A 17,875-nucleotide genomic window follows, 5' to 3' on the forward strand; every position below is an offset into this window, starting at 1 on the left:
GTATCCATTGAGTTATCTTAATTTTAACTTCTAATATAGTATTTGCGCGAAGGTCACAGAATTTAGCAGCTTTGTTGTATATGTGGGCTGACAAGAATGTATAAAAACGTTGGGCAAATTTAGTACGACAGGCAAAGACAGGTACGCGGAAAAGTCGACGAGAGATCATGTCATTATAATTTGCTAATGACAAAACTGTTCTGTGTTTTTTAAGAATCACCATACTTACGAAGAGTTTCCGGACGCTGAGTAACTGACATTCTCTGTATAGGTGTATAGTTGGGTAGCGTCTGGGTTTCTTGAGCATGGTTTTTAGCACAGCACGCTGAGCACGTTCAATTTGGATCATGTGAGATTTGGCTGCACCGCCCCAGTTTAGAATGCAGTAGGTTAGCAACGATTGGCACATGGCGTAGTAAGTCATCTTAAGGGTTTCAATTGGAGCGACATATCTCAGCTGTCTTACTATATTAATTGTTTTCCTTACCCTAGCAGAGAGAAAATCTAAATGTGGTTTGAAGGTAAGTTTTTGACACAACACACAACGACAAGTATTTTCTTATTCCACAATAATAATTATTATGCTCCAATAAGTAAATGAATTTGTTTTCATCTTTTTTTTACTTACCGATATTATAAAACGTACAATTATAATATGCAAAATTTTGGTCAAATACAATGTAGGATTACGAGTACTGCTTGAAATGGAACATAGAACTAAGATTGACAAGACACTGACAGAATTGACAGGTTTGTTTGTGTGAAGCTGTGAATCAGAAAATTCTTTTGTCAGATAAAATCGGTTTACAAAAAACAATAAAATTATGGAAGGTATACAAGTGGTGACCCAAGATTATGTGAATGTACATATTACAAAGTCTGATACTGAAGATGCAGCTCCCGTCGAACGGAGATTCAAAAAGGGAATCAGTGTTAGCGAGTTTAAGGTTAGATGATTCACACATTTTATATTTACTGCAAAAAAATAACACAAACAGAGCGTATATAAGTAGCTTACAGTTTTATTGTAACTTAAACTATCAAGGTTTCAGTTAAGTCGCGTTCATGAAAAAGAATTGCAAGTTTCTTTTGTATAGCTATTTGCTATTATTTACATTCTCTAGGAGCGGTTTAAAAGTATTTATCTCATTCCTATTACCATTTTCTTCTATAAGAAATAGCTAACTAACACAATCTTTAGTTAAATTTGTGGCAATTGTGGCAAAAACAATTAAAAAAATTTATAAATCTACAGACTAAATTGGAACTGGTGACCGGTGGCTCGGCAACTACTATGAAGCTCAAGATCTATGACAATAAGAACAATTACCTGTGTGACATAGACAATGATGAAGCTCTGCTTGGTTCCTATCCCATAGATGATGGCATGAGGATACATGTGGTTGATAAGTTTGCACTTGTCAAGGACTTTGGAGCCAGTGATAGTGCTGAAAGGTATGTACAAGCAGATGAATTAATTGACTATTAATTAATAATCTTGTTTAATCTTGCCTTTTGGAATAATTTACATTTCAAATTTAGACTTACTTAATCTTCAATTAGCTTACTCTGTTGTAATGAACTTTGAAGTGACACATTACATTTATGAGTTATTTAAAATAGATATGTTTGTCTTTATTATGAGCCATTAGTAAGATAATGAGAAGAATATCACTTGCATGTTGGGATAAGTAATCAATCATAAACATAAATATAATAATACATCTTTAAGAATAAAATTTAAAAAGATCTTAAACAGTAAAATAAGTATCCATGTTACAAATCTTCTTGCCTATAGGTTCCGTTTATCAGAAGAAGAGTATGAGAAGAAGGGAGACACACTCCGCTCATTCTTACAAAAGAACAGACTTGGCAAGTACAATGAGGAAGAGATGGCCAAGCTCAAGGAACAGCAACAGAAAGAACTGGAGGATGAAGCCAAGTGAGTTGAGCCAAGTCCATCACATTTTGGTTAAAGGACTTTGTTAATCACTTTAGAGAGGAATTGAATACAAAATATATAGCAGTAGTATAATGAAGGGCTCGAGTTTGGGCTACAAGGACTTTGTTCTTAATGTACAAAACAGTTGTGTAGTGATGACATAATAAGTACAAGTACCCTATTGTATCATCACTGGAATTATTAAGGTGATGATTTTGGATAGTCAATCGTTTTAGACTTTTGTTCAGGAATTGTAACATATCATAATGTGTATTTCAACCATAAATACAAATAAAAAAATCTTCTGAGTTTGAGGAAACTAAGATCTGAAGCTATGTCATACACTATATTTACCACAACTTTCAATGATACTAGGTTAGCAGAAGCAGTGCTAGTAGGAGCTAGATGCGAAGTGTCGGTACCCCATCAGCCAGTGCGTCGTGCGACTGTGCGGTACAACGGTCCTCTCGACGGCGCCAAGGGACTGTGGATCGGCGTGCAATATGATGAACCACGCGGGAAGAATGATGGATCGTGAGTATACATCAGTCTTATCTTATTTTGAATTACTTCTTGAATTTTCTGTCTATATTACCATCATAAAGAGCAAGTGAGAATTATTTGTGACTTGTGTGTGAAAAATAAGTTCCCACTTGCAGGGGCCGAAACAAGTTCCATGGTCGAAAATACTGATTTTACTGACCAAAAATTCAAAAATACTGACCAAATACTGACCATTTTCAAACCGTTTTTTGGGTGAATGGTGTGAAATACACTCAGCGGCAGAAAAAGTGGCCCAAAGCAAAACTACGATAAAACTTTTTAGAATATCAATATATGGTTACTATTTTGGCTATAACTACTAGTTAAACAGTTTATACACAAGTTTAGTTACAATTTACACTAAATAGTCGTAATTTTTAATCAAAAATGGGAAAAATTAAAAAATACAGCTTTTGTCGAAATCGCTTACTGAAAGTTTTTGCAAAAATCTAATTCTGCACCAAAGAAAAAATCTAGTTTATACCGCGTGTTAACTTCTCTAGCATTTATGGTGACCTGCATGCATTCTGGCATGCTTTGGAGGATGTTTTAATTACTTCTTGAAGAACTTTATCCCACACTCTGACTAGAGCGGTTCTCCGCTCACCAAGTGATTCTGGTGGGTTGGGCAGTGGGCATACACTGTTTTTTAGCATGTGCCAGACATGTTCTATGGGGTGATGTCTGGACTGCGAGCAGGCTAAGCCAGTTTTTGAATCCCGATATCAGCAAGGTGCGATTCCACAACGCGGGCGCTATGAGCGCGCGCATTAAACTGCATTAGAGTTAATCCTCCCGACCAATGAAATCCATAAGTGGTACAACATGGTCTTGGAAGATTTCTTCAATGTACCGGGCTGCTGTTGGGCGCTAATCTACGATGACAAGCTCCGTACGTGCCTCCAAACATACACCTCTCCATACCATAACAGACCTACCTTTGTAACTGACCGTCTGACGTGTCGTGTTGGGAAAAAACCGTCCTTAATGGCGTCTTTACACTCTCTCACGACCATTTGGTGGTCTTAATGCTACTCAGCACTCATCGATTAACAAGAACTTGCTCCATTGGTCGATAGCCAATTCACATGTTTACGAGCAAATCGTAATCGCGCAACTCGATGGTGTCTCTCGAGTTCTGGTACTCGGGCTGGTCTTCCTGCCTGTAAATTACGTTCTTTTATCCTTCGCCTCATGTTCCGTTCACTAAGAATGACTCCGCGTGCCGCTTGAAGCCTCTAGTGAATCTCAAACGCTGTCAGAAAGCGGTTTCTCAGCACCTCGAGGTTAACAAATCGGTCATTTCTTGCGGATGTACATCGTGTTCGTCCAATTCCTGGTCGCCGCGTGTAGAGACCAGTCTCACGATGCCTCCTAATCGCAGACCTTAAAGTGGTACGCGATACATTGAAAAATGCAGCCACCTCTCAATGATAATGGCCCTGATCGGACAACAAGACCACCTAAGCCACTTGTTCAGCAGTAAGTGGCATCTTCAAATCTTTTCTAAAATCTAAATAGACCAATAATCAATAAAAATCATAAAGAAAATCGTTTCCGTGCAGCAATATTTCAAAATACAGAATTCAACTGACCTCTCGAATCAACACTGAATTCAGTTCTAACACACATTGTTAGAAAAAGTCATCCGTCACTTAAATTAATCTGAAATTCAACACTTCATAACACTAAACAGATCACTTCGCAACTACTTACAACAATATATCTTTCATATATTACTTAATTTGTTTACAAATTCACGATAAGCGCTTGGGCCACTTTTTCTGCCGCTGAGTGTATAAAGATTATTTTTAGTTTTTGGCCTCCACCATCCCCATAGCCAACCAACACCGCCTTTTCTATTGTGTAAAATGCCCCAATAGACTCCAATAAACTCCACTAAACTTCAATAAACTCCAATAAACAACAAAAATTCTAATGAACTTCCGTCTTATGAATTTTCGACCAGGTTTTACGAATTTTCGATCAGGTCTTACGAATTTTCGACCAGGACTTAAGAATTTTTGATCAGTTCTTACGAATTTTCGACCAGGTCTTAAGAATTTTAGATCAGTTCTAACGAATTTTCGACCAGGTCTTAAGAATTTTCGATCAGTTCTTACGAATTTTCGATCAGTTCTTACGAATTTTCGATTAGTTCTTACGAATTTTCGACCAGGTCTTAAGAATTTTCGATCAGTTCTTACGAATTTTCGATCAGTTCTTACGAATTTTCGACCAGGTCTTAAGAATTTTCGATCAGTTCTTACGAATTTTCGATCAGTTCTTACGAATTTTTGATCAGTTCTTACGAATTTTTGATCAGTTCTAACGAATTTTCAATTAGTTCTTTCGAATTTTGGATTAGGTCACGTGTCCTGACGTGAGTTAAAAAGTTATTACCCATTCCAAAAAAAAGTGCGCAACGCCGCTAAAGAAATTTTCATTTCAAAAATACTGATTTCAAAAAGATAGTTTAATTTTCTATTTTTTGAGGTCATGTGATGCCTCAATATAATCGTAGAGCATCCACATATACAGAGCATATCTAAAGCAGCCCTGAGATATCATCACTGGGCAAATCGAAAGTGTAAGATTGGCCAACAGCAGAGGAAAACCAAAAAAAATAATTGAGTTTGGAAAAATACTGACAATACTGACCGATTTTCAAAAATACTGACTTTTACTGACCATGTCCTAAAATACTGACTTTTACTGACTTTACTGACCTGTTTCGGCCCCTGCACTTGCCAACCAGCTAAACCTAGCATCTGGTTGGCTAATAAATTAATACTAAAAACCTGCAGTTGGTACTGTTGAACTTTGCAGCGCGAGCTGAATTGTACAAGACAGTTTGGCCTCAGTTAGGCCGTATTTCTTGGTCTTTATAAAGCAAGCATCCTAATTTACTTTTGCAGCAATATTATATACTTACTTAATTAAATAACTAATATCGTATAATTTCCAGTGTAAACGGCAAGCGTTACTTCACATGCCCTCCGAAGTACGGCGGCTTCGTGAAGCCAGTGTACGTGACTGTGGGCGACTTCCCCGAGGAGGAGTTCGATCTTGATGATGAGATATGATGGAAAACTCACAGATATCACGCATAGACTACGTGTTGTGTAGAACATTGTGCTTGTGGACGGCTTTTAGAAATTATTTATGTACTTTTTAACAGGATTATTTTTACATCTATTTGTGTTGTGATTGGTATATTAGTCTCCCATTCAAAAGTAATGCTTTATATATGTTAAATCTTGCTGTCATAAAAATATTTGGATATTCTTTTTGTGAAATGTGTTATAATAATTAGATGTGGAAGTAAATTTTTGCGGCAATGTAAGTTCTATTTATTTTAAAGGAAGCGAAAGATGTGAAAAGACTGCTTTGTATTTACTATTTTGTATGTATATTTGTATAGATTTTAGTGGAACTACGTTTGTAGAGTCCTGTGGCGTCGGTAAATGACTATGAAATGCGAAAAAAAAGTATTACGGGCAACATGACAAAACAGCTTGAAGAAAAAAACTCCCACTTCCATAGATAAAAAAAATATAAAAAAGTTGAATGCAAATCCAATGTTCTACATTTCTTGTCTAATATTTTTGTACTGTCACTATGAAGCTTGCTGGCAGGCGACATACACACGGCTTTAACGGTTATTTTTAATGTATAACATTATATTAACGCTTTAAAATAAGACATTTTAGTAATCGAGGAGAAATGGATTATGTTCGAGGCATTTTACTATGTATCTTTGATTATATACTATTTTACAACAGAAACTACAAATCTTGATAAAATAGTTGCTTCACATACATTATTTTAATACGATTTGTTTTATTGCAGCTGTCTTAAACTGACTTATCACGCACGGCAAGACAAAATCGTATGCTTCTAAACTAGTTATTTAGATACTTAACTATCAATGCTACCTAGCAATGTATCTATTGCAAATTTTGCTTACATAAAGCGCCGGTTTTGCTTTATAATCAATCATGCGAAGTTTTTATAGACATTTATAGTAGAAAATACCAGTATTTGTTGTATAGTAGTGTGTAATCAAAGATGTTGTCTTTGTGATCTCACGTTGGTGCCTCGTTTGAGTTTTTAGAGTCGTTTTGAATGAAGTTCGCTGTATTAATTATGAGATGATAAAATATTGTGTTTAGAGGGTTTTCCTAGGATTTTTAATACCACAAAATTGCTCTCACAAAAAAAAAACGAAAATCACTGAGTTCTTCAAATACTCAGTTACATTAATAAATATTATGAAGACTCTCTATATACTGATATAATAAAAAAGAAGCAATTATTTAGTACATAAATATTGTATTGTACGTAAAGAACGTTTTATGTTAACATTCCACGAGAATGCGACGGAGACGCTCGTGTTTGAGCACATATCTTTGCTTATTTACGTTGTAACACTATCATGTATTTTTTAACAATAAAATATTAAAATCATTTTTGTATTTTTACTACCCAGACTTAAGAATTATAAATTGCTTGCAAACACTTACATGGGAAGTACATTATGCTCTCGTATTTTCAGATGTATAGCAATTTCATCTCCCTAAAACTAGACTAAAAACATAGAATCCAGTGATAAGCCCATTTTAATCAGCCAAATCAAAGGCTCACAGCACTGTGTTTTAAATATAAAAGTAAAAAAAAATACAATAAAAGTAAGGAGTTCGAGAGCATAGACTCTGAAAGTAGATGTGTTCTTTATTAACCTTTTCACCGCCACGGACGTTAAGAGACGTAAAATTGAAAATCGCTCACGACGCCATCGACGTGATAGCACGTCAAAAATATCACTTTTTTATAGTTCAAAATAAACATACAACAATACGTTTCAAGTGTTTTCTTTCTCCTGTTATTATTACCTAAACATATTTATTACATTATTACACAAAGACATATAATAATTAGACAGTTGTACCAGAAAAAAAAACAAAGTAAATCATCATGCAAAATGTATAAATTTAGCCCGCAAATCCACGCCACAGACGTGAAGACGCGTCAACTAGTGATGTGCAAGGAAAAGGACTACAATCTAAACACTTTATGCAATATTTCGAAAACAAATTGAAATACTTCACTCCTTTCTGAAAAAAAAATTTTTTGTCTGATATGTTTTAAATTAGATTCAATACAAACCTAAATATGTAATAAAACTACCATATCTAGTGATAAACTCATGACTAAATAAGTGCAAATCGATCATTTTGTGGCAACTCTCGCGCATCTCTATTAGCGGAATCCCTTACAGTGCTTCGTACGCCACTGACGGAATCAGACGGCGCGCTCTGACGTCACCCGCGCTGCTGGACACTCGTAGTGTTGTTGCAATACGTTATTAATAATAGGTACATAAATTCTTGTGTATAATAAATTTTTCGTACACCATCTGCGCCACAAAAATGTCTTCAAGTCAAATGACGACAGAAGAGCTGTTGAGAGTGTTAGAAGGTGTAGAAGATGATGTTATATATATACAGAGCACAAAACATATTTATTTTACCGAGTCATAGAGTTCTTTCAAACTGTGTTTCCATGTTACTACATCAAAATAAATTTTATAGACTAGAAAAATATTACGAAAATTTTATTTCTACATTTATTAAAATCGTAAGATACGAGTACGAAACAATTGTGCAAAATTGAGTATTGATTATAATTTAACGTATTCAGATGAATGATTAAACGTAACGATATATTATACTTCACTCCGACTTGCCACACTGGTACATCTCTAATATAAGGCGGCAAAATTTGAAATCGCAGCGCTGACCACGCCAGTGGCGTTTCTTAACGTCAAAAGGTGTCGTCACAACTGGGATTAGTGCTGTGACTTTTTGAATAAAATATTTGAATTAAGTACTTTTTTTATGCAAATTGTTCGTGTATATCATTGTTATTTTTGGGTAATGAGTACTGAGTAGTGTAAAGTTGACACATGGGAGAAATTCAATAAAATTTTGTGGTACTTTTATGCAATTTTTACTCATAATATAAGAACACGTAAAATTAATCGAAGTTTTATCGATATACACTTTTCCCGTGACTATTATTTTGTAGGTATAAACGAAGGAATTTATTGCTTGGCGTGGGGAACACCGATTTTCAATATTACTCTGGCGGTGAAAAGGTTAAATAGTACATTTATATTTGGATTGAGTTCAATAAAACAACATGAAGTAAAGTCATTATAAAACTAATCATTTATTTAGAACTTCCTTCTCTTCAATATCTCGGGTCGCCAGTTGATCGGGTGCGTTTCCTCGGACGCCGTGTCGTCTTCGCGGTAGATCTTGATGGTCTTGTCAGCCTCGGTGGTGATGAGACGCGAGCCTGACTGGTCGAATGTCATCGCGAATATACCCGCTTCTGAGTCCATTGAACCGGGTTGTACGGCCGCCTGGATAACACAAAAACAATTGATTGTTCTTAAAATCCATCTAAATTTAAATATTTTTAGGTGCGACTTTCCCATCGAAGTTAGTTGAGGAATCATTTTATTTAGAAGTTTTTATTCTCAATACGTTATCTTACCAAATGATTTCTCAAGTTAGATTCGTAACAATAGAAAAATTGTTGCTTAGAAGAAAATATTATTCTGCTATTAAATTCAGTTCTAACATAATTACTTTGAAGTGGAGTTTAAAGAGTTGTAATATTTAAACAATTAAATAAAAACACAACTAACCTGTAACCTCTGGAAGTTATACCCAGTTCTCCAGTCCCACAAATACATAGTACCATTGTCTCCTCCACTCACAAGCACACCTTCAGGATTCACAGCCATGCAGTTCACAATCGCATTGTGTCCGGACAAGTTCTGTATAAACTTGCCTTCTGGACACTTCCACTGTTTGATATTGTCGGGAGAAGCCGAGGCAAACGTGTATAGTGTGGGGTGAATGACGATGGAACGCACGGACTTCTTGTGGTTTGTTAGTGTGCACATTGATTTGCCGGCTGCTAGGTCCCAGAGACGGATTGTTGAGTCGTGCGAGCCGGTTATGATCTAGAAGAGAAAAAACATTGATCACGTCTTTTTCATATGGGGGTAGACAATAATATAAAAATAAATAATCCGTCTGCATATTTCCACAAGTGAATAAAGTATTAAAAAGACTAATGCCCGGTTTCTGAGGCATATTTAGCCGTAATTGATCTATTGGAACTGTCATGTTTATATGAGCTTAAACGCTATTTATAAAATACCGTTAAACGTACTCCAGAAACCAGGAGTAACTAGCAATTTTCAAAACATTGTCATTTTCAAATCATATTTCAAACACGAAATGTGTTTGAAATACAGAGTACCTTCATACGGCTTTTAAATCTTTCAAGAAAAGTAAGGTCAGGGGAATGAAAGCATGAAATGAAAGCTATATCAATACGAGCGTTTCATAACGGTGAAAGGAATCAACAGAAACTCGGGCCGAGTATCAAATATTTCTCAAACACGGTCATATATAGTAGCAGTAGCTGTACCTGTGGTTCAGCCGCCTGGCAGGCGAGCGAGGCGATGGTGTCGGTGTGTCCGCTGAAGGTGTGCACGTTGGCCTTGGTGCGCATGTCCCACACGCGCGCGGTCGCGTCGCGCCCCGCCGTCACCAGCACGTCGATGGTGGGGTGCAGCGAGATCGTGTACACCGCCGACAGGTGCCCGTGGTAGTGGCGGATCACCTGGTACAAATGACATCAACTTATATTATAAACATTGGTTTACTTCCTGTAGTAATATATCTATACTAATGTAATAAAGCTGAAGAGTTTGTTTGTTTGAACACACTGATCTCAGGAGGAACTTCTGGTGCGAATTAAAGAATTATTTTACTGTTAGATAGTCCATTTATCCAGGAAGGCTTATTGGCTATACGGCTCATGTCCTTAGTAAAGTAATATGTAGTATCTTAGATATTTCTTACCTTATTATATTCTAAATCCCAACATTTAACTTGTCTGTCTTCACCACAACTGAATAGATATGGATGTCTAGCTGATACTTCCAAACCTGCAACAAAAACCATAGCATAAATTACATGAACATAATATTAGAAAACAAACAACATTATTAATAAAAAGTTTATATTACCTCTAACTGTACTGACATGTCCTGTGAGAGACACTTTTAATTTGCCACTAGCTAGATCCCAGATTTTGATTACTCTGTCAGCAGCACCTGTGAAAGTTTAAACATGAATTAAATTATACTTCAGCAAAGAAAAGACAGAACATTTATACCGCAAACATTAACATTTAACAATGACATGTAATTTTATTACAATGTTCTAAGCATCATAAAGCAAAACCTATCACTTTAGATCACTCTCATAGTTAACAATATATTGTAAAGAGAGAGTATAGTTCACTAGGTCAACAAACAGAAACTCTTTTATTCATAAACACACTATAAACCTATTTTAGATAAAAAAGTACTATAATATCTTTTCTCTTTTTCATTTCACTAAGGAGTGAAAGAAACAAAACTAACTAAGCCTTTCATAACTTCATATATTTTAATGAATAAGAGGGTAAATATATATTCTACAAAGATATATAATTTACCTGTGGCAAACCACTCATTGCCTGGCTCAACTGCCACACATCTGACCCACCCCAGATGTCCAGATATAACTCTGAACAACTTCCATGGTGCATGCCACTTGGGCTTGGGCATCGTAGGTGGTTTCCTAGGCACTGCGAGAGCACCGGCTGGAGTTGCAGCTGGTGTGGGACCAGTGAAGGGAAGTAGGGCACCCTCTGAACCAAGAGCTGCAGATTCTGCTATATCTGTTGGAAAGGTTTTATCTTCATACATACGTACATAAAGTTACTCCTTACTTCATAGGGGTAGGCGGAGACCAGAGAACTCTACTTGGTATGATCTTAACAAACTTCCTTAGCTTCATTCTCATACATACATCTTTTTTTATCTATGGCTTTTTTATAATTGTTGGTGGATGTTACTCCTCATGTTGGGGGTATTCTTTGATCTCTAAACTATAGCAAAAGTTATTGCAAATGCTTTAAAGTTTATAGAAATTATAAACTAAGAGACACTGTGCCTATGGTTTTAATAAAAGATACAAGCAAGATAATTCTATTAACTTACCCATATCAAGACCAGATGCTCCATCAGGCTGACCCCTAGAGTCCTGTTGTTTGATAGCCTGTGCCTGCTGCACTGTGTGCATCACTTGTCCATAACTGTCTCTCGCCTTCACTCCCTTTAGGACCTTCTCTCTGTATAACAGAACGTAAATATGTAGAAATGGACCTCTTTACATACTTAATCTTCGATTTACAAAATAAGCATTAATTTTACGGCAAAATGTTGCGTTAGCACTTAGTTAATACAGGTAGACTGATATACAAGGACTTGAATTAGGTTACTTTGGATAAAATCTCTGGAGTTAGGAGTTTTCTAGGTATGCAATCTAGACTGCAAATTGGTGATTTTAATCGATTTAGACATGGAAAATTAGGACTGGTGTTACTGAAGTACAATACTTACGCTTTCTCATCAATTGGCGGTAACAATCCTTGGTTAGAAAGAAACATATCGTGAGATCTTTTCAAAGACCTAAACACCAATGTGTGCACCGAATGTTTAATTACTTCTTCCGACATCTTGGCAGTATTTAAACTTAAATTCACTACTTAATGATTAAACTTGAATTGGATAAATGAATTAATGTCAAGAATAGAGCACTTTTATCATATTTCTAATTCTAAATTCGTCAAACAAACACTGCATGGGATGCGTTGCGCGTCATGTCAAATTCAATTTGACGTTTGTCAAGTTTAGAAATTGTGACAATAAGAATTCGTGTAGAAATGGAACTGTCATATGTTTTTAATACTATCGGTCCCCGTGTTTTCCGCAGACATTCCTCTGCCTACCTGATTATACGCCAATATACATCTTCTACGATCATTACCATAATTCAGACGATTTACATTTAAAGATTTTAAATTAATAGACTTTAGGTTTATTGTAAACAACCAGCCCGCCAAACGAGATGGACGACTTGGTTTTATATCTATAGTAGGTAGGTAGGTTACCAAGTGATTATCGTGTATTCCAACCAACACGCTTCTTAAATTTGTGTTTCTACATTACTTATTACAGTTTCTCCACAATTTCAGCTGCAACCTAGGGTAGAAGTTTGAAATAAAAGTAATCATAAATAATAATATTTTATTGACAAGTACAAAATATCGTCATACATAGATTTATAAAAACAAAAAATATCTTATTAGTTTTATAGATTTCTAGTTTTTTATAGATTAAAATAGACATGTACTGCTATGTCACACACACGGTGCTACAATGACTAGAGATAGTGACTGAAGACTAGACTAGAATTAGGCATAATAGCATTTACATTGCACATTGATAAACAAAATTATGACTATTTATTTACACATAAAGTGTATTTTACGTTCGAATACACTGACTATTATGGACACCGATGCACTTTATGAAAGCTTGGTTCTATTTAATACTGTACTTTCTAACATGTTACTCACGTGTTACTACTTTTTTTGATAAATTAAACGTTACAAGCAGTCCTACGAAGATTCTATTGTGAAATTAGATGATAAACTTGAGCACATCGAAAAAAGTATAAAACAACTATAGTATGAATATGAAAATTCCATCATTATTGCAATATTAAAAGCGTACTAAAAGTTCAGAAAATTATTTTTTGTCTAACGTCCACACACGTCAGAAAAGAGTGGTCCTCAAACGAGACGATCGACATTCGAGTTTTCAATCGATTGCCAGTCGTAATCGATATCGGCAGTATCGGCGACGGAGAATACCGCGCCACTCTCGGTTCAGATGGCCGATTTCTCTGGATTATTTGCATCACTCACTCGGCGGGAGTGGGGGGCTCTTCGGAGAGTGCGTGGCTGGAGGTTTAGAGGAGGGAGATTCGGGCGTTCGATTCTTGTTGGGGAGGAGACGAGAGGTCGTGTGCCTCGACGGAGTGTGTCCATGCCATTTCGGAAGTATTCCTCAGTTCTGTCACTGTAGCTTTCGATTAATGGAGCGGGGTCTTCATATTCGACGTTGAAGTGTCGTGTGATGGTGAGGTCCTCTGGAGGTCCTAGTTTGTAGAGCGGAGGTTCAACGCACTCGTAGTGGTGATCCTCTGTTTCGTCGTGAGGGTAGGTGTCGGCGACGAAGTGTCGAGTGCCGCGAGGAGTGAGTGCAGCCCAGAGCACCCTGGAGTCCAGAGCCGCTCCTCCGTAGAGTGCGTTAGAGCCTGATGCCTTGCCGGTGCCGCTCTTGCATCCACCACGAGCCCTGAGTAACAGACAAAAATGTGAGTTCTGGAAACAAATTCATCACGTTATGATTTTGTCCACATAACAGCCCAAGAAGTAAAATGATTCCCAAGACTTTGATATCATAGATACCATCGTATCAGGTTCAATGACAATTTAAAGTATGATACTACTCAATAAAAAAGAGTTTCCCATCTGATCAATAGCAAAGCTAACTTAATATGTCTAAACTGGTTTCTCTATGTAACATGAACAGGTATAAAGTCTTACTCTCTGCACTTAAGTAGGAAGAGTGCCAGTAGCGCCGCTATGCACAGCACGGCGATGCAGCACGTGATGAGGACCAGGAACCACGTGTCGTCGTTAGTGGCCGGCTCTGAAACAATCACTGTGCTATACTTCAGTTACAGTTATATGGACGAGGGGTACTGTGCTCGGTTAGACGAGGTTTTCTTCATGTAGATTACTTTAGATGGAAAGAACTTACAGATTGTGCTTAGGTGTGCAAATTGGGTGGTTTTTTTTATTATTCAATTGTTTAATATGACCTTGGAGATGAGGTCAAAAAATTATCGCTTGTTTATTTTGTTTTGACATGCGGATCAAAACAAACAAATATATAGATATACAAAAGGATTGTTAGTATGGAGAGCTGATTTAGAGGTAGGTTTAGACATTTGAAGCCTCATGATGAGAGTGACTTTACTGAAGGCCATACATGAGTCATGTCTAGGAGTCATTTGTGGTGTCAGTAACGTAAAGTAAGTAGATAAGTAAAAAAATGAATAGACGGCTCAAAATTTATCCAGCTTCTCCGATACCGACTGTATACAACTTAAAAAAAGTGTAAAGAGAACAATTGTGTTGTAGACTCTCACCATGTCGTGGCAGCTCATGGTACTCGACTCCTGGGAACAGCGCGTTTTCTTCGTTATTCCTGTTCGGCGGGCATTTGGAGGCGCGGCACGGCGGCGTCAGGTTGGCAGCACTGGCCAGGAACGCCGGCAGCGGCGGCGGTGGCATGTGCAGGATCGAGTCTGGTGGTGGACCCAGCGATAGGCATTCTGCCCCACACGTCATTCTGAGAAACAGATGATTACAGATTTAGGTTCAGGTGAGTAGTACTCGTAACCGAGTTTCTTAGGGCCCAGGGCTTTTCCATCTCCGCACCAGATGTTCGGCTACCGGGGCGGTTTTTAGTGGTATCACCACATAGCCCAAGATTTCCCTCCCAGGAAATTTGGGTATCCGAAGGGATTTTTACCCCGCAACAAAAAAAAGTACTCGTAACCGGCGGTCCTGTATGACAAGATGTATGCATGTGAATGAGGCAAGGGAAGTTTGGAAGATTCGTACCAAGTGGCGTTCTTTGGTCTCTGTCTACCCCTATGGGAAAAGGTGTAATATTATGTATTATGTATGAGATCTACGTTCTCGGTCCTTTTGAATCAAATGTAATCGAAACTTGCGAACATTTTATGCGATTTTTGGTCATATTTCAGTAATTATTTACGCCGCCAGATAATTTTGGCACTGTATTGAAAATGTACAATATAGAAGGTATGGTTTCCTTTTCATAGGTTTTTTTAAATTTATTATACAAAAAGTGAGCTAATAGGTATAAATTTCTAATAAGTAGACGAAAAAAAATCTCTTTTAAAAATTGTGATTGTAATCTGATATTCACCGATACAATCATTTTTAACAATGAAACCCGTATGTAAGTACCCGATGTACACATGCGATAAACTATTGTTATTTTTTATAAGGGGACGATTTAAAAGGTTATAGAAACGTTGCGAGTTTTAAATAAAATTAGCTCAGCAAAAAATGCAACTGCAAAAAAACGTTACATGAATTTATTTATATTTTTATCACATACTTAATTACCAATTCTATATCAATGTAAGTACATACCTACATATAGGTAACAAAATAAATTCCTTCAAAATATGCCCCCCAAATCTGATAATAAACAAACGATTTATATTTAAAAAGACGTAAAGTATATTGATGTCAATAAATAAAGTAGCTATATTGCATTAATCTAAATTTTCTTTCCAATTCTTAGAGACGCTTAGAAAACCGCTACCAAATAATTTCCTCACAAAGAAAATGTCCACTATTCGTTGAAAATAACTCAAAATTTATATAAACAATCAGTTTAACAGTAACCAAACACATAAACAACAATAAAACTCACTTTCAGCTATTATTTATAGAATTTTCACACAATACAGATGCACTTTACACAGTTATCGTGTTACACTTGCTAAAATTTTGGTCCAGTGGATGCAGGGCGCAGGCGCGACTGCGTACTATGACAGATACAAGCCGACGCCATGATGTTTGAGTCACCATGTTAAACGTTAACCATTGCTGGGTTAGTATGGTAGTAATTTTACTTTTCTGGTATGAATGCAGCAATGGTTGCAATACATATTATTTCGTACGTCTTTTCGTAGTTATAAGTAGTAGCATAATAAAGGGAGCATTATTGATTCACGCACGCGCGGGAAGGGATTTGCGACCCTTATGTGAAGGGTGTAAGTGAAAAGATATGAATGGAAACCAGTAGACTATTGCTATCTCACTCCCTCGTATGAGTTTAAGGCTAGTGTAAAGAGTATAGATGATTCGTTTTAAATTGAAAAATGTTTTGCGTGGTTTAATTAGGAACATTATAAATTCGTGGTTTAGTTCATTTTAATTGATAGTTTTGTAAAAAAGGGTCGTAGATATTATGTCATTTATTTTAATAACACTCATTTTGTATATCAAGCCCTGTATTTAAATGTATCATTATGTTGCTTTTTACACTAATGTCATAGCGAATTTGCGGTGAGGTCAAAAGTTCGATGCACCCGTCGAAGATTTTTATGTTCAATTAAATATTTATTACGGGTCGAATTTGATACAATTTTCTAGGTCTTTAGGGTACCTAACTTTTACGTTTTATTTTATTTTAGGAGCCCGTCATTGGTACAATATTAAGTGAAATGTTATTAAGCTCTTGGTTTTATTAAACGGTGTAATGAATTTAAATGACAGTGCGCAGTCTAACTGGCTAATACGATTGTGCCAGTTGTCGCAGATTCGATGCCCACTCGTGTAAAATGCTTGTTTGATCCTCAGATACTTGCTTGGCGTCTGGTTATCTGTACATCCTGCTATATTATATTACAAATGGGAAAGTTTGGATGTATGTATTCTATTCCCTGACGTTAAAAGTAAGTAGTACTGAAAGGATTTTATTTTACGCAGTCTTAGTAGTAGAAGAAATAAGTTATCACATATTTATAAAATTCTCACGACACTAGATTATCTTTGTCACTAGAATTGAGTAAAAAAAATCACAAATTATGTCAAAATGCTGGAATTTAACATAATATTACTTATATGACCTAAGGTCGAAGAGCTAATTAATTAATTATTCTATTAATTAACATTGACTGTCGCGTGCTACTGAAGTACTAATAGTGCAAATGTTATTAGTTTAAAGGTCAACCGTATGTAGGGCAGTTCGTATCCCGGGCACGTTTCAGTGACGATGTTACTACCAAACATTAGCGTTGTATTGCGTAAATGATATTAAAAGATTTTTATTTTAGGATGTACTCAGAGTAAGTGAAAGTTTGGTAATGCATGTAGTAATGCATCTGGTGAAAAGGTAAGGAAAATGTGCATTTACCGATGAAAGTTATGCAACTCTATCTGCCCGTTTAAAATATGACATATTTTTAGTAATACTCTACCAATATTGAAAGTCATATCGACCTAGGGGCAGTACTTTGGCGATAGTTGAGATACGTTATAAAAACTTGTAGCCTGTAGTTAAGCACCAACCAACCACGTAGAACGGTGAAAGAGTTTTATCTGCTAAGAATCTTGGTTTACCATACCTTAAATTCCTAAGGACATTATTTGAACAAAAAAGTAATAGTAAATTATAGGAGAAAGTATTTTTTTAGCAGCCCTCTTATCTAAAACTTGACCTACGCTACATTGCTTAACCTTACGATCTGTGCAATTGATACACAACAGACCACAGATTAACTTCTTTTTTTA

General features: G+C 36.4%; 3 protein-coding genes across 4 annotated transcripts; 1 reads left to right on the top strand and 2 right to left on the bottom strand.

The window, feature by feature from the left end:
* Positions 1–739: 739 nt before the first annotated feature.
* Tbcb (tubulin-binding cofactor B) lies at positions 740–6,955 on the top strand. The gene is made up of 5 exons (XM_076118978.1): positions 740–947; positions 1,256–1,455; positions 1,799–1,942; positions 2,318–2,476; positions 5,454–6,955. The coding sequence occupies exons 1-5, from the start codon at positions 825–827 to the stop codon at positions 5,569–5,571; spliced, it is 744 nt and encodes a 247-aa protein (XP_075975093.1). The 5' UTR covers positions 740–824; the 3' UTR covers positions 5,572–6,955.
* A 1,740-nt stretch (positions 6,956–8,695) lies between these two features.
* Positions 8,696–12,289, bottom strand: Tango4 (transport and golgi organization 4). The gene is made up of 8 exons (XM_076118976.1): positions 12,024–12,289; positions 11,622–11,752; positions 11,075–11,299; positions 10,602–10,688; positions 10,435–10,520; positions 9,998–10,192; positions 9,204–9,524; positions 8,696–8,915 (listed from the first exon to the last, which is right to left on the bottom strand). The coding sequence occupies exons 1-8, from the start codon at positions 12,137–12,139 to the stop codon at positions 8,724–8,726; spliced, it is 1,353 nt and encodes a 450-aa protein (XP_075975091.1). The 5' UTR covers positions 12,140–12,289; the 3' UTR covers positions 8,696–8,723.
* Positions 12,290–12,696: 407 nt separating this feature from the next.
* Positions 12,697–16,097, bottom strand: LOC142975918 (uncharacterized). 2 transcript variants are annotated; one of them, XM_076119065.1, is made up of 4 exons: positions 16,011–16,097; positions 14,686–14,888; positions 14,078–14,183; positions 12,697–13,826 (listed from the first exon to the last, which is right to left on the bottom strand). In XM_076119065.1, exons 2-4 carry the CDS (start codon positions 14,885–14,887, stop codon positions 13,355–13,357), a joined length of 780 nt encoding a protein of 259 aa, XP_075975180.1. In that variant the 5' UTR covers position 14,888; positions 16,011–16,097; the 3' UTR covers positions 12,697–13,354. The 2 variants fall into 2 exon arrangements, with proteins under 2 accessions (XP_075975180.1, XP_075975179.1); XM_076119064.1 differs by having other exon boundaries at positions 14,078–14,195.
* Between the last annotated feature and the right edge of the window lie 1,778 nt (positions 16,098–17,875).

The sequence above is a fragment of the Anticarsia gemmatalis genome, chromosome 10, assembly GCF_050436995.1.
Source record: "Anticarsia gemmatalis isolate Benzon Research Colony breed Stoneville strain chromosome 10, ilAntGemm2 primary, whole genome shotgun sequence".
In the NCBI taxonomy this organism is placed as follows: Eukaryota; Metazoa; Arthropoda; class Insecta; order Lepidoptera; family Erebidae; genus Anticarsia; species Anticarsia gemmatalis.